The following is a 14494-nucleotide window of genomic DNA, read 5'->3' as shown; positions in this document are numbered from 1 at the left end:
GGATCAGTCAGGAGGGATCAGTCCCTGGAGAAGGACATCACGCTTGGCAGAGTACAGGGTCAGCGGAAAAGAGGAAGACCCTCAATGAGGTGGATTGACACAGTGGCTGCAACAATGAGCTCGACCATAACAACGATTGTAAGGATGGCTCAGGACCGGGCAGTGTTTCATTCTGTTGTGCATAGGGTCGCTATGAGTCGGAACCGACTCGACGGCACATAACAACAAGTGCATATAAAAGTCATAATTACGCTATACTGTGGTCTATAGGGAAACCTTGGTGCTGTAGTGGTTAAGAGCTACAGCTGCTAACCAAAAGGTCAGCAGTTTGAATCCACCAGGTGTTCCTTAGAAACCCTATGGGGCAGTTCAACTCTGTCCTATAGGGTCGCTATGAGTTGGAATCGACTCAATGGCACTGTTTTTTTTTTTTTTTTTAATGTCTTGAATAGTATAAGGGTGGACCAGCATCAAGGTCTTCTTCTAGCCTTGTAGTATTACTAATCAACCTCATTATCTTGATTACATTAAAAAAATTAATGGTAGGCTCAGTGATATTACAATGGCAGCAGTTCCTCTCCGTATAATACGTAACTACGTATCACACTAAAGTTTTAGTTTTTAGTTGGTCAACTGGATCAATGACCATTTACATACAACCATTTTTTCTCCCAAATCCAGGCATACTACATGTGAAAGATTAGTATGACAACTAAACTGAACACTCAGACACAAACTTTTATTGGAATATTTTATTTACATTTTATATTTAAAGAGAATCAATACAAATTGTGAAATATTTACAGCATTTCAAATCAGTGTACAAGAATGCAATGGTTTCATCCATTCTACATTCAGCAAACAAAAATACACGTCTATTCCATTTTTGCCTAAATTCTGCTGGAAACTATACTGGAAACAAAACTGTAAAACAAAAGGTAAGCCACACAGAATACAAATAAAGTGCATTTTTTTAACAGCTCTATTTAACTTTGGTGGATGAAGCTTCAAACTTTGTAGTAAGGCACCTGGAATTCTCTCCCCACCCCTTAATTATTTTTCAAACACCAAGAGAATGCATTTACAAAATTTATAGGTACATGGACAGAATTTTAGTTTATCTAATTTTAGCCCATTGAGATAAAATGTAAACGCAATTTTCCAAGTCAACATTATTTGGAAAACATTTCCTACAGATTAATTTCTGACAGCACTTTTTTTTAGATGAATTCAGACATAAAGACCAAGGACCAATTTTTGTGACTTACCCCTTCACATCACCATTTTCAAATAGCGTTGTAATTTACATACATACTGTGCTTTTGAAAATCCCACAAGTTTGAGAAATAATTACACAGCATTTTTGTAAGGAAACTTTTTGTCTATAATCTTTTGTCAAATTGATGTCACTAATATACCAATCTATTCGGTCCATATTCTCAATAAAGTATGCTTGACACACACATAGAGTACATTTAGCCTAATTTTCAAAACAAGAAATGGTTAAAATGAATATTTTGCTTTAGTCTTGTTCTATGAACTTAAGGTAGCTTAAATAGACGTTTCATGAAGTAGTAGCCTAAGTTTGCATTGCTTTTTTACATTACAGTTCCAGACCAATACAAGCACCTGGAGAAAAACCCTGACAGGTATAGCCCAAAGCTAAAGTAGTAGTAGTATTTTTTAATTAAGATACAATCACAAAATAAAGCGATTACAGCTACTTCACATTTTAAAAGCAAGAAGTTTTTATAAGAAAATTGTTATAAATGAAAAACGTGACTACTTGAAGAGAGTTCTGAATGTTTAAAAATGTTTTTGCTATCACCATTGAGAGGAAATTTGCCTATGAAAAACATTATAATGGGAAAAGGTTAATAGGTTAAATATTTTAAGCCATTAATTATAGCATAATAATAGTCATCTCAGCACTTTCAGTAGCATCCTTATCTTATTAAATTTATCCAGTTCATTAACAGTAAACTAGGCCCTGATTAGCAGTTCTGTTATTACTAAAGGTTCAAGTTTTCTATTGACACAAAATTTATGATTTAATTTCTCGAACAGCAGCCTCTTGATCAGGAGTTTCATCTTCTTCAAAGGTTGGGTTGTCAACATGAGGAACAACATCCACTGCCATGGAACTTGCTTCATGGTTTACCAGCTGGAGATTTTCATCTTTACACAGAAATGGCCAAAAAAAAAAAAAAGGGCAATTTTAGGATGATTTCACCCTTTTCTTCTTTTAAAACAAAAGTCAACACTCATTTCCTAGAAGCTTTTCTTGTCTAATTCCATCAAACTCTGATTATTACACTTATTTCCTTTTTTAAAAATAATTATATAATTTATTCTATGTCTTACATAAAGTATGTATGGCATTATTATATTGATTTGCAATTACTCTTTTGTTGATTCATGTATATGTGTTTACTTCTACCTAGATTATAGCCTCCTTAGGAGCAAAAGTCATGTCTTCTGCTTCTTTTCTATCCTAAATATATCAGTTCTCATTTTGGTTGCACATTTCAATCACCTGGGGAACTTTAAAAAGTTACCTGTGCTTCATATGCAATATATAAATACCAAACTAATAAATAATTAAAATTAACCAGGAAGGGCAGGAAGGGAGACCCCAAATGGAATATGAACAGTAATGAATGAATCTAATTGTATTACAAATGAGAAATATAACCATCCTGAAGAGGGTGGAGAAGAAAAAACTAATCTAACTCTGGGAAAAACCGTATCCTGTAAGGCTATATCCTGTAACACTGTATCCTGTAAGGCTAAAGACATAAAGAACTGTACACTAGTTAGTTAATTTGTTTTCCATAGGGATGTGACTTAGCAATGCTGAAACTATTTTATGTATATTCTAGGACTGAACAAATAAGTAACTATATTGTGGATAATGACAGCCAGTTTCCCACTGTTGGAGAAAGGATTTACAACTAAGGAAGGAGAGAGTAGAATGAACTCTGTGATGTTGGACTGGAATCAGATGTGTCAGTCTGAGCTCACTGTTTTACACATACACTATATAGATGGACAGATAGATGGACAGAGCAATAGATGTAGAGGTATGTATATATGTATGTGAGTACCTACTGTATTGTCTAGCTCTGTCCATTGAAAGGGCCTATAGCAACCACAGAACCCCGGTGGCTCAGGAGTTAAAAGCTCAGCTGCTAACCAAAAGATCATCAGTTTGAATACACCAGGCGCTCCTTGGAAACCCTATGGGGCAGTTCTACTCTGTCCTATAGGGTCACTATGAGTCAGAATTAACTCGACGGCAACAGGTTTGATTTTTTGGTTTATAGCAATCATGCCCCAGTAGCAATGAATATATCTAGTGCCTAAATCTTGTTTTTGAATTATCATTCTCCAATAAAAGGAACCATGGCTAGGGCAGGGAAGAGTATGAAATTAATCTAGATTCTAGCCTAGCGGTCAGCCTACAAACCAATATGCGACAGAGACTAATGACCCTCATAGCCTGAAATATTTTCTACCTGTCCCTTTACAGAAAAAGATTGCCAATCCTTTGCCTGGAATATCTTGTGGTGCCAGGAAGTAATGAAGTGATTAAAAAAAAATGATGGGGGCGTGTTGAAAGGACACCGAAGTCAACTTGAAGGAGTTCTCAATGGCCAAATCTAGGACAATCTCATATTTGCATAGGCTCTAAGTGTCTCTCCGCAAGATACTTAGTAATTACAAAAATAGCAACTTCACAAAGGAGAAATCTGGCAGACACCACCTTAACCGAGTGATCAAAGTTAGTCATAAAATAAAAGTGATTATTTTGTGTAACAATATTTTTTTTAACCAGTGAAAAGATATGGATATCATGTGCCTTTTGATATGAGACTGTGAAAAGGGCACAATATCACTTCTGTTGTATTCTTGCCAAAAATGGATGATTTTAATCATTAGGAAACAGCAGACAAATCCAAATGGAGGAACATTCTACAAAATAACCAACCATTACTCTTCAAAAGTGTCAAGGTCATGACAGACAAAGACTGAGGAACTGTCACAGATTGGAGGAGACTAAGGAGACATGACAATTAAATGCAATCTGAGATCTTGGGCCAGAAAAAGAACATTAGTGAGTCAACTGGTGAAATTTGAGTAAGGTCTGTAGTTTAGTTAATAGCATTGTATTAGTGTTAATGTCCTGGTTTTATTTCATAAATGTGTGATGTTAACATTTAGAGAAGCTGGGTGAAGGTCATACAGGAATTCTCTGTACTATTTTTGAAACTTTTTATCGGTCTGTAATTATTTCAAAATTTAAAACAAAAAAACAAAAAAACCTGTGTTTGGGCCTCACTCCTCATGGTTTCTGATTTAACTGCTCTACGGTAGAGCCCAGGTATACGTTTAAAGTCTCTCCAGGTGATTGCAATGTTCAGCCAAGTTGAGAACTCATGTTTTTACACAATAGTTCCCAACCAGCAGCAACAGCATCACCTGAGAAGTTGTTAGAAATGAAAAGTCTCAGGCCTCACCCCAGACCTATTGAGTCAGAAACTCTTGTGGTAGTGTTCAACAATCTGTGTTGAACAAACCCTCCAGGTGACTCTGATTCACGCTACAGTTTGAAAACCAATGTTCCAATGGAACTTAGAACAATGATGTGACATACAGATTTGAACTAATCAATTCTGTGTTTAAAAAGTTACGGATATCAACTATCATCATCATAATCGATGGCTTATATGCAGGATCCCTAAACTAGTAATTCATAATAGATGACATGCACATAATCATAGATAAAATTAAATCTATTCTAGGTAGTCATCCATTCAACACATATTTGAGTATCTACTATGTGGCAGGCTGTGCTAGATGCTGAGTGTATGATGTTATTGAATAGTAAGACATTGTCCCTACCCCAAGTAACTACAAAAGTTGTAACACAATTTAGTGCAATACTGCAATGATAGAAATTCAATGCAAACAGACCTAGGGCCATGCATGTGAATAAGGAAGGCTTCTCAAAGGGGGGTGAATCTTAAGGAGGAATAGGAATTAGACTGAGTTTTCACAATTTCTTGGAGGAGGAAGACCGGAAGAAATGGGCAAAGAGAAGACAGTGTCTCAAACTTATCGGTGGAATTAAGGTTAGAAATTAGGGGGTGAATTTGAGAAAAAAAAAAAAAAGATGTTGAATCAGTGGGAAGGAGGAGAGGGAAGAACCTAGGATCTTCCTAGTTTCTGGTGGTGGCACTACCATTTATTTAGATAAACAATATAAGAGGAAGAACACTGATTATTATTTCATCTGCTTTTCAAATTCCATGCAAAATCTGTTCTGCTTACACCTCCCCCGGAGAATAAAACACAAAAAATTAGGTTCGAACATTTTTTTTTTTATGTCTAGCAATATATTGAATTATCCTGTATGTTCTCCTTTATCTTCACTGAATTCTATTATCACATAGTTATGGTAGCAAAAGATCATCCGGGGCAAATAGACAATGATTCTCTATTACACATAGAATAATCCACAGATCATTAAGATTCTTATGACTACTTTATACTCTAGGTAATGTCTAAAGATTAGATTATAAGAAATATGAGGCCCGCTTTTGCATAGTAGTATTCCCCGTGACACCTTCAGAAATGGTACCTACGGCACTGATAAGCCTGGATGACAAAGGTTTATGTCATAGGATGCTGAAAATTTCCTCAGTCATCCTGACGATGAGTTTTTTTCCTACTTTTATGCTAGAATTAAAGTATCTTAAAATGAGGATTGAAAAATTTCTTTCAAACCCACACACACACACACACACACACACACACAAAAACCTGAAAAAGATTTGAGGCTAAAGAAATGAAGAATAATTTTTTTGTAGGAGTTTTCTCTTTCAAGGGAAAAAAAGTAACAATATCCTAAAATTTTTCTATTGGCATAGAATTACTTCGTTGCAATACTAATTCACATGAATTTTGAAAATAACATTCAATTTTAGTTTCTGGGATTTGTTCATTTCATGGTAAATAGCCAACAGGTGGCGGCCCATACCATTTTAAACATAGTTTCTTATCTGCACAAAAGATGGGCTCCTGAGAAGTTGTATGTAAATCAAGTTTTTGTAAATTGAATTCTATTTTATTATTTCAAGATTCCTTTATCTTAATTTATGATTGACCTGCAATAAACAATGACTTATAAAGTTTAAAGTTTCTCCTTAGCCCTGTAAGTAGTTAATAAGTTAACACTTTTGAATCATCCCCACCCCTGATGTATTTCATGCTTCATGTACATTTGGATATGTGTATATTAAGTTAAGGTAGGGGTACACCCTGTATTGCATTCTTTTAAGTAGAGAAAACTCTGAATGTGTTCATGGAAGAATGGAACATACGCTTAAAAAAAGCTGGCCTATTCTGAAGGGTATACGATCCGCAATGGATCACGTGGGGGGCGTTCGCTGACCCTTCGTATGGTGCTTACTTGCTGACTGAACGTGTTCCTCCAGCGGTGGTTCATCTGCTCCCTGTACTGAGGCATACCCAGATGATGCAGTCTCGCTGCGATTGTCTTCTTCATGAGGAGAGGTACTATTAGATGTTTCACTGGATACAGGCACTTGTAAAGATACTGATCCATCTTCAACATCCACCTGTGGAAAACAAGCAAATCCAAAGAGTCTCAGAGAATACATTTTTCATTGATATAATACAAGTTTCTTTGTAGGTGACTCATGAGAGCAATGTTTCTTAATCTTTTAAAACTATAATCTCTTCTTAAAAAAGATTTTTGTGGTAAAAATATACATAACAAAATATACACCATCTCAACAATTTCTACATGTACAATTCAACCTATAACCTATTAATGAACACAAAAATCTCTTTGTTGGCCCCAGCCAGAGCAGTTAGGGTAACTGGGTCCATTAGTGGGGAGAAAGACGATACCGGCAGGCTGCCCTCACATTGGACACGTTCATTTGGTTGATCCCAGCACTTCCTAACGTAATGCCTGGTACAAGGTAGGCACTCAACAAACAAAAAAGCAAAAAAAAAAAAAAAAAATCAAAACTTCATACTGCCCCCTAGGGGACCTGAGAATCACTGTCATCTACTAATCTCAACTCAATATTTAGTTGAGCTCAACTTTCTGTTGTGTATATTATGAAAATAGGTGGGTTTTTATTTATTAAACATAAAATAATTTAATATGATTTTTCACACTATACATGCTCACTTAACTGTAAGTTTTAATACTATGTAACAATAAGAAAGTAAAAAAAAACAAAGGGGTCAAAAGCCAAGTTTATAGTTTATGTGGTCACCATTTCAAATTCTGACCAAATAATATGTACATTTGGGGAGAGGGAAGAGCAAGGAAAATGGAGGTGGACCAAGATGGCACCTCACTGTCTCTATAAAAAATGACATACAGATTTCCAATTTTAGGTATAAACTATATCTAAAAAATAAGGATGTTATTTTCCTGGAGGCCTAGGTACATAAATAACACAATGCTTAAGTTCTTTCATATAAAAAGGGGCAATATTTACCTCAATTCCCAAAGCTTTGAGTATGTCACATTTGCACATGGGGCAAGTCCTGTGTTCTAACAGCCATGGGTCAACACATGTCTTATGGAAAATATGGCTAATTTAGGAAAAAACACATAAATTTAGTTGGGAAATAGTAACAACACTTTGCCTAATATACTAACAGGTTACCCTGTAATTTTAGTTAGTTTTTTAATGGATGCCTTTTTCTTTCTTTTTAAACTCTATTATAGCATTAATACTAAGAAGGAGCCACAGAAGCAAATTTTGGAAATTTTATAATACAGTACTTTGAACTATAAAGGCCTCACTACTCTAGGTTCTCGGCACTGGGTTTTTACTGGGTACTCTAGGTTCAAAAAACCATTTTTAGTACTCATTATTTGAAAAATGGCTAAGATGCTACCCGAGATGAAACTTTGTTCAGTATTTCAGATCTGAAACAATTATCTTGTCATTCCCTAACTGTAAAATGGTACAGTTTGTCATTTTCAATAATATAATACAATATAGTACTGACTACAACATAGTACTGATATTTTAGGCAATGTGAAATGCGATACATTTCAAGAAAACCATTATTTAACAGCTAAAATACTAACCTCAACCTTCAGGAGAGGAATAATAATAAAATCTAAAGAGTGAAGACTTCTATGTATGTGCTTACAAGTTGATTTTATTTCATTTTTTTCTCAAAAGGATTGTTATTCTAAATGAATTTAAAATTAAATAAGCCATTACTACCTTATTATACATATAAGTGTTGTGCTGGTTGAGCTCTCAATTTTGTATGGAATAGTCTAGAACAAATCGTACCAGATTATGGAAACTTTAAACAATTAGACATATCAATTTCAGTATTATTTAAAAAACCAAGCATTCTTCTATGTTTAAATAAAAATAAAAGTAAACACTTTCATTACATCAATTTGGAGACATTCAAAAGTTTTCCTCCATCACAAACATTTTTGAGTTCATCTAAGTGATGATATAAAAGAAAATCAAACTTACTTGCAGGTTAAGATTCGCACCAAATCATTCGGTTTATACAGTTCAATACACACAGCACAACTATCTCCATCTGGGCCGATTTCCTATAAGCAAATAGTAAGAAAACCACATTAAATGACAGAGCAAGATCAGAATATACATGTATTTAACCAGTATAAACTCCTCTAGAGGGAACAGCATCATATCGCTAAATATCACTAAATGACTATGTAACTATAAACTTTCAATAAGTCATTTAAAATTATTTGGATTGTTAAAAGATAAAGGAAAATCAATCAAAATGGGAACATAACAAAGAGAAACATTAGCACTGATTTGAAAGATTTTTCAATTCACAAAATGCCATTGGTACAAGTTCTATAACTGTAGTCAACTTTCCCTCTGCCTCCCTCCCTAAGGACACTTGTAATTACATTTAGGGTCCATCCAGTTAATCCAGGATGATCACCTCATCTCAAGATCCTTAATTTAATCACATTTACAAAGTCTCTTTTGCCACACAGGGTAACATTTACAACTTCCAGGATTAGGACCTGGCTATCTTTGGGGGCCATCATTCAAGTAGACAGAGAAGTCAGTAAGATTTACAAATGCCAGTGAAAAACAAAGTTTATAATAACATTTAACTTGAACAAAGGCCAGGTAGCATTGCTTTAATACAACATATACCTCGTCTCCTTGTTTCAGTGTGCGCAGTTGAAGTCTTCCAATAGCTTTTTTAGCATCTGCCTTTAATTGCCTCTGTAACCAAAAAAAAAAGCAGGTATTAAACTATTTTTCAAAAGAAATAACATGTGAAAATATGAAATATTTTTATAGGTAAAAGCCAATGTATAAATGAATTTTAAAAAGATAAAAGTATTTAATTCACCATAATAAATACCCCCATTTATCTGGTATCAGGCTGGATTTTTCAGATTACTGAAACTTTTCACTTATCATATTTTCCTGCCTTCTTAAACAGGCACCTTTGGGACCACAATGGTAAGGCTATGTGTTTTTATACCAAATGGATTTGGATGCTACACTTTTTCAAAGTAATTTTCCTATTTTCAAGCTCAGAGGACCTTAAAGTGCATCTTTTCCCATTTATTTTTTGAATCATGTCTTGTTTGGTAGAAAATGCACAGGATTTGAATTCAATGGATCTATACCCAAAATTTTACTTTGTTACTTACTAAATGAATAAGCCCTGAGCAAGTCATTTAATTCATTGAGCTTGTTTCCTTATCTATAAAATGAGAATAATAGGTGTAGTGGTTAAGAGCTACAGTTGCTAATCAAAAGAATGGCAGTTTGAATCCACCAGGGGCTCCTTGGAAACCCTATGGGGCAGTTCTACTTGTCCTATAGGGTCGCTATGAGTAGTAATCAATCAACTCGATGGCAACGGGTTTTTGTTGTTGTTGTTTAGTATGCTAGTGGACCACATGAGGGCGCTAATGTTTGGCCTCGCAAAGCCTGTTTCCCCTTCAGGTTTTTTTTTTTTTTTTACAGTGCTATTTGCTATCAGGAAGAAGAAATCGCTATTTACAACCAATACTGCCTTATACGGAGGGGAGATTCTGAGAGTAAAATAGGTCTTTTTTTTTTGTTCCACTGAACATATATATCTTGATGAGTTTGTTTATACAAAGGTAAATCCAAGGCTCATTTAGGGAATAACGACTAAAATGATATACACAAGTGAATCAGAAGTTGGGGGTTGGGAGGAATCTAGGAGGTGACAGAAAGATGAGGAAGAGAGGAGTCAATGAGAGACTATGTGGGGTGAACTGTTCAGTGGAAAAAATCCCAGCTGGTATGAGTTAGGTAGATAGATTGCTGCTGTTGACTTCGACTCTGAGTCATGGTGACTTCTGTACAAAAGAATGAAATGTTGCCTAGTTCTGTGTCATCTTCATGATCGCTGATGTGTTCAAGTCGACTACTGTGGCTATTGTGCCAATTCATTTTACCAACAGTATCTCAGGCCCCCACTGGCCCCTCTACTTCACCAAACATGATGTCTTCCTCCAGTGATTAATCCCTCCTGATAACATGTCCAAAGCAAGCAAGTTGGATAATGTTCTGTTGTGATCCATAACGTTTTCACTGGCTAATTTTCAGAAGTAGATCACCAGGCCTTTCTTCTGAGTCTGTCTTAGTCTAGAAGCTCCGCTGAAACCTGTCTACCATTGGTGATCCTGCTGGTATCTGAAATACTGGTGGCATAGCTTCCTCCATCACAGCAACACACGAGCCACCACAGTATGACAAACACCAAACAGGTGGTGGTATAAGATGTAGTTGTTGTTGTATGCCGTTGAGTCGATTCCAACTCACAGCAACACTATATGACAGAGTAGAACTGCCTCCACGGGGTTTCCTAGGCTAAAATCTTTATGGGAGCAGATAGCCAGGTCTTTTCTCCTGCAGAGCCACTAGTGGGTTCAAACCACCGACCTTTTGATTAGCAGCTGAGCACTTAACCACTGCACCACCAGGGGTCCTTTGTGGTATAAGACACTGACGTTTTTAGGTGCCATCGAGTTGGTTCTAACTCAGCAACCCTATGTACAACAAAACGAAACGATGCCTAGTTCTGTACCATCTTCACAGTCATTGCTGTGTATGAGCCCATTGTTGAAGCCACTGTGTCAATCCATCTTGTTGAGGGTCTTCCTCTTGTTCACTGACCCTCTACTTTACCATGCAGGATGTCCTTCTCCAGGGACTGGTCCCTCCTGATAACATGTCCAAAGTACATAAGACAAAGCCTCGCCATCCTCCCTTCTAAGGAACATTCTGGCTGTACTTCTTCCAAGAGATTTGTTTCTTCTGCTGGCACTCCATGGTATATTCAATATTCTTCTCCAACACAATACAAATGTGTCAATTCTTCTTGGGTCTTCCTCATTCACTGTCCAGCTTTCAAATGCATATGAGGTGACTGAAAACAGCATGGCTTGGGTTAGGTGCGCCTTAGTCTTCAAGGTGACATCTTTGCTTCTGAACACTTTAAAGAGAGGTCTTTTGCAGCGGATTTGCCCAATGCAATGTGTCATTTGATTTCTTGACTGCTGCTTCCATGGATGTTGATTATGGATTCAAGTAAAATGAAATCCTTGACAACTTCAATCTTTTCTCCATTTATTATGATGTTGCTCATTGGTCCAGTTGTGAAGATTTTTGTTTTCTTTATGTTGAGGTGTAATCCATACTGAAGGCTATAAGTCAGTGTTAATTTGAAGCAATTTGTCATGCTGGGAGCAAGTCTTTCCTTCCGTTTCAGTAAAATTAACCACATGCACAAATGCCTCAGGTGAATATATGTGGAAACTGAAGAAGAGGCTAGGTTTCACACCTGGATGGAAGCTGTGTGGAACAGTGATACGTGCAGCATGGCAAGATGATAAGCAATCTTCCTATTTTGAACCAAAATGAACTATTTTACCAGAAATTCAGCAAAAAGTCAGTGCTCAGAACCAGAGGTGATTATGAGGATGTAAATTGCTTCTTTGTGCCCCTAAATGTACCCCTCACCCCTAGCAGGGAGAGCCCCATGTGACATCTAGTTTGAAAATTAGTGATAATATAAATAAAGTATCTAATACAATGTCTGGCATATAGCAGACACTCAATAAAATAATTCACTAAATTAAAACAAAGTACCATTCATCAATAAGCATAACATGTCTATCCATATTGGTAACAAAAGTATTTTGGAAGGAACGATCCATGATATGGACCATGAGGAATATGTGAGGAATCTCCTTAGTGCCCAAACCTGTCTCCTATATAATTTTGTGAAAGGCTTACTGCCTAGGGAATTACTAGCCAAATGATTTCTTCGCAGGAAGAGCAGAAACTTCTCAGCAGACCAGCAAATATAGCTTAATAGAAACAGGTCTAGATCCTTAGAAGGAAAAAGGTGGTAGCCAAGGCCCTTCCATTCCTATTTTGGGACTTAGCTGTGAGTTAATTAACTCACAAGGGGAATCCTATGAAGGGCTTTATTCTGAGCACAAGTACTTGATTTTCAGCACCTCTCCCCTTCTATTTTCTTACTGGCATCATAAGTAAATAGTAGAGTGGCAGTGAAAGGAGGTACATTTGTATCTTTAGAGCTAATGCAGAGTTCACTTTAGTCCAATATCTAATTTGACAGATAAGAAAACTGGTGCCCAAAGAGGAAGAATGTCTTGCTCAAAGTCTCAGAGCTGGTTAGTGTCAGTCCCACTGAAGCCTAGAGTTAAGCGTTCCTTTCCCTTACATCAAGGTAGTGATTTGTTTTGACTATACCTTGGAGCAAAAAGCTAGTACTACTGCTTTCTTACATTTATATAGTTATTTTATAATTTAAAATAATTTTTTATAGCCATTAACTCATTGAATACTCAGAACAACCCCTGCAAGGTATCATATCTCCATTTTTAGGACAAACAAGCAGAGGCTTGGAGAAGTTAAATAAAATTTTAGGATAAGCAAGCAGAGGCTTGGAGAAGTTAAATAACTTGTCCAAAAGATGGAGCTGGTACTGGAACTATACTTTTCATATTCTAAGAGCCCATCACAATACACTGGTCCATAATTCAGCTACCTTTTGAGGTTCTTTAAACTCCTGGATTCTATGGTCTGCCAAACTGGCTGGTCCTAGGGTGAACAACCACACATCCATAGGGTCCTGCCAAACTTCACTACTTTCTTTTCCCATAGATCATAAGCTACTTAGACATTGAGACAAGAGAAAGATCCAAATGAGAAAAAATGGTCAACAAGAGAAAGTAATATAGTTGATAAGTTTTTGACAATCATTTTGCTCTTTGTCTTTAGAGCACTTCTGATTTAGGTTTAAGCAACAGGCAATATGACAGAATTGGGGAAATGCACTCATAAGAAAGGGATACATTTCTAGTGTATTTACTTGACTAAGTCTATATGTGCATATATATAAACAAACCTGTTGCTGTCCAGTTGATGCCGACTCATAGAGACCCTATAGGACAGAGTAGAACTGCCCCATAGAGTTTCCAAAGAGCACCTGGAGGATTCAAACTGCTGACCCTTTGGTTCGCAGCTGTAGCACTTAACCACTACGCTACCAGGGTTTCCCTTGTATATATATATATATGTATATTTATATATACATATATATATACACACACACATGCATATAAAATCATTGCTGTCTAGTCAATTCCAACTCATGGCGACTCCATGTGTTACAGAGTAGAACTGCTCTATAGGGTTTTTTGGGCTGTAATCTTTCTGGCAGATCACCAGGCCTTTCTTCCATGGTGCCACTGGGTAGGTTCAAACCACCAACCTTTTAGATTAGTAGTAGAGCCAAGTTTAAACCGTTCGTACCACCCAGGGACCTTAAGTTTATATAGTCTGATTTATTTCTCATTCTAAAGTATTCCATTCAACGTAACATAGTGCCTGAGTCTCCGGTACTAGTGCTTATCAATTTACCAGGAACAAATGTTAGATATATACCAAATCAAACTTGTTGTCGTTGAGTCGATTCCAACTCATAGTGACCCTGTAGGACAGAGCAAAACTGGTAGATTTGAACCGCCAACCTTTTGGTTAGCAGCCGTAGCTCTAAACCACTGCGCCACCAGGGTGCTGTTAAATATATAACCTTCTTTAATTATAGTCTAGACTGCAATGCAAATTAATTTGGAAGAGGGATCAAAGACAAGCTTTAAATATAATGTTTGAGTCTATGCCCATGAGGATAATAGAACTTACATTAATACCAATGCTAAGAAATGGAGTGAGGGGAAGAAAACAATTTAGGGTAAAATCCAAGATGCCAAAAGATCCTAAGCAAAAATTCCAAGAGATCTGTAAATTCAAGGATCTCTAAAAGATTTGTAGCATAGCACAAAACAATGTTTAACAAAGCAGCTCTGTCAAAAACATGTTTAAAAGGAAATTTGGATATTTCC

The 14494-nt window shown here is 36.4% G+C and overlaps 1 protein-coding gene across 2 annotated transcripts in view; it reads right to left on the bottom strand.

Moving 5' to 3' along the window:
- Positions 1-751: 751 nt before the first annotated feature.
- Positions 752-14494, bottom strand: part of RNF128 (ring finger protein 128) — a 77799-nt gene continuing 64056 nt past the window's right edge. Inside the window, exons 3-7 of one of the 2 annotated variants that reach the window (XM_003414818.3) lie at positions 9225-9296; positions 8556-8638; positions 7545-7641; positions 6476-6644; positions 752-2178 (exon numbers count right to left, since the gene is read on the bottom strand). In XM_003414818.3, coding sequence (XP_003414866.1) covers positions 2045-2178; positions 6476-6644; positions 7545-7641; positions 8556-8638; positions 9225-9296 — 555 coding nt within the window. In that variant the 3' untranslated portion in view covers positions 752-2044. The remainder of the gene's footprint in view (positions 2179-6475; positions 6645-7544; positions 7642-8555; positions 8639-9224; positions 9297-14494) is intronic. The other variant, XM_010594704.3, reaches the window with a different exon arrangement.

Source organism: Loxodonta africana, chromosome X, assembly GCF_030014295.1.
Source record: "Loxodonta africana isolate mLoxAfr1 chromosome X, mLoxAfr1.hap2, whole genome shotgun sequence".
Taxonomy (NCBI): domain Eukaryota; kingdom Metazoa; phylum Chordata; class Mammalia; order Proboscidea; family Elephantidae; genus Loxodonta; species Loxodonta africana.
This window is presented reverse-complemented; position numbering and strand designations above follow the sequence as displayed.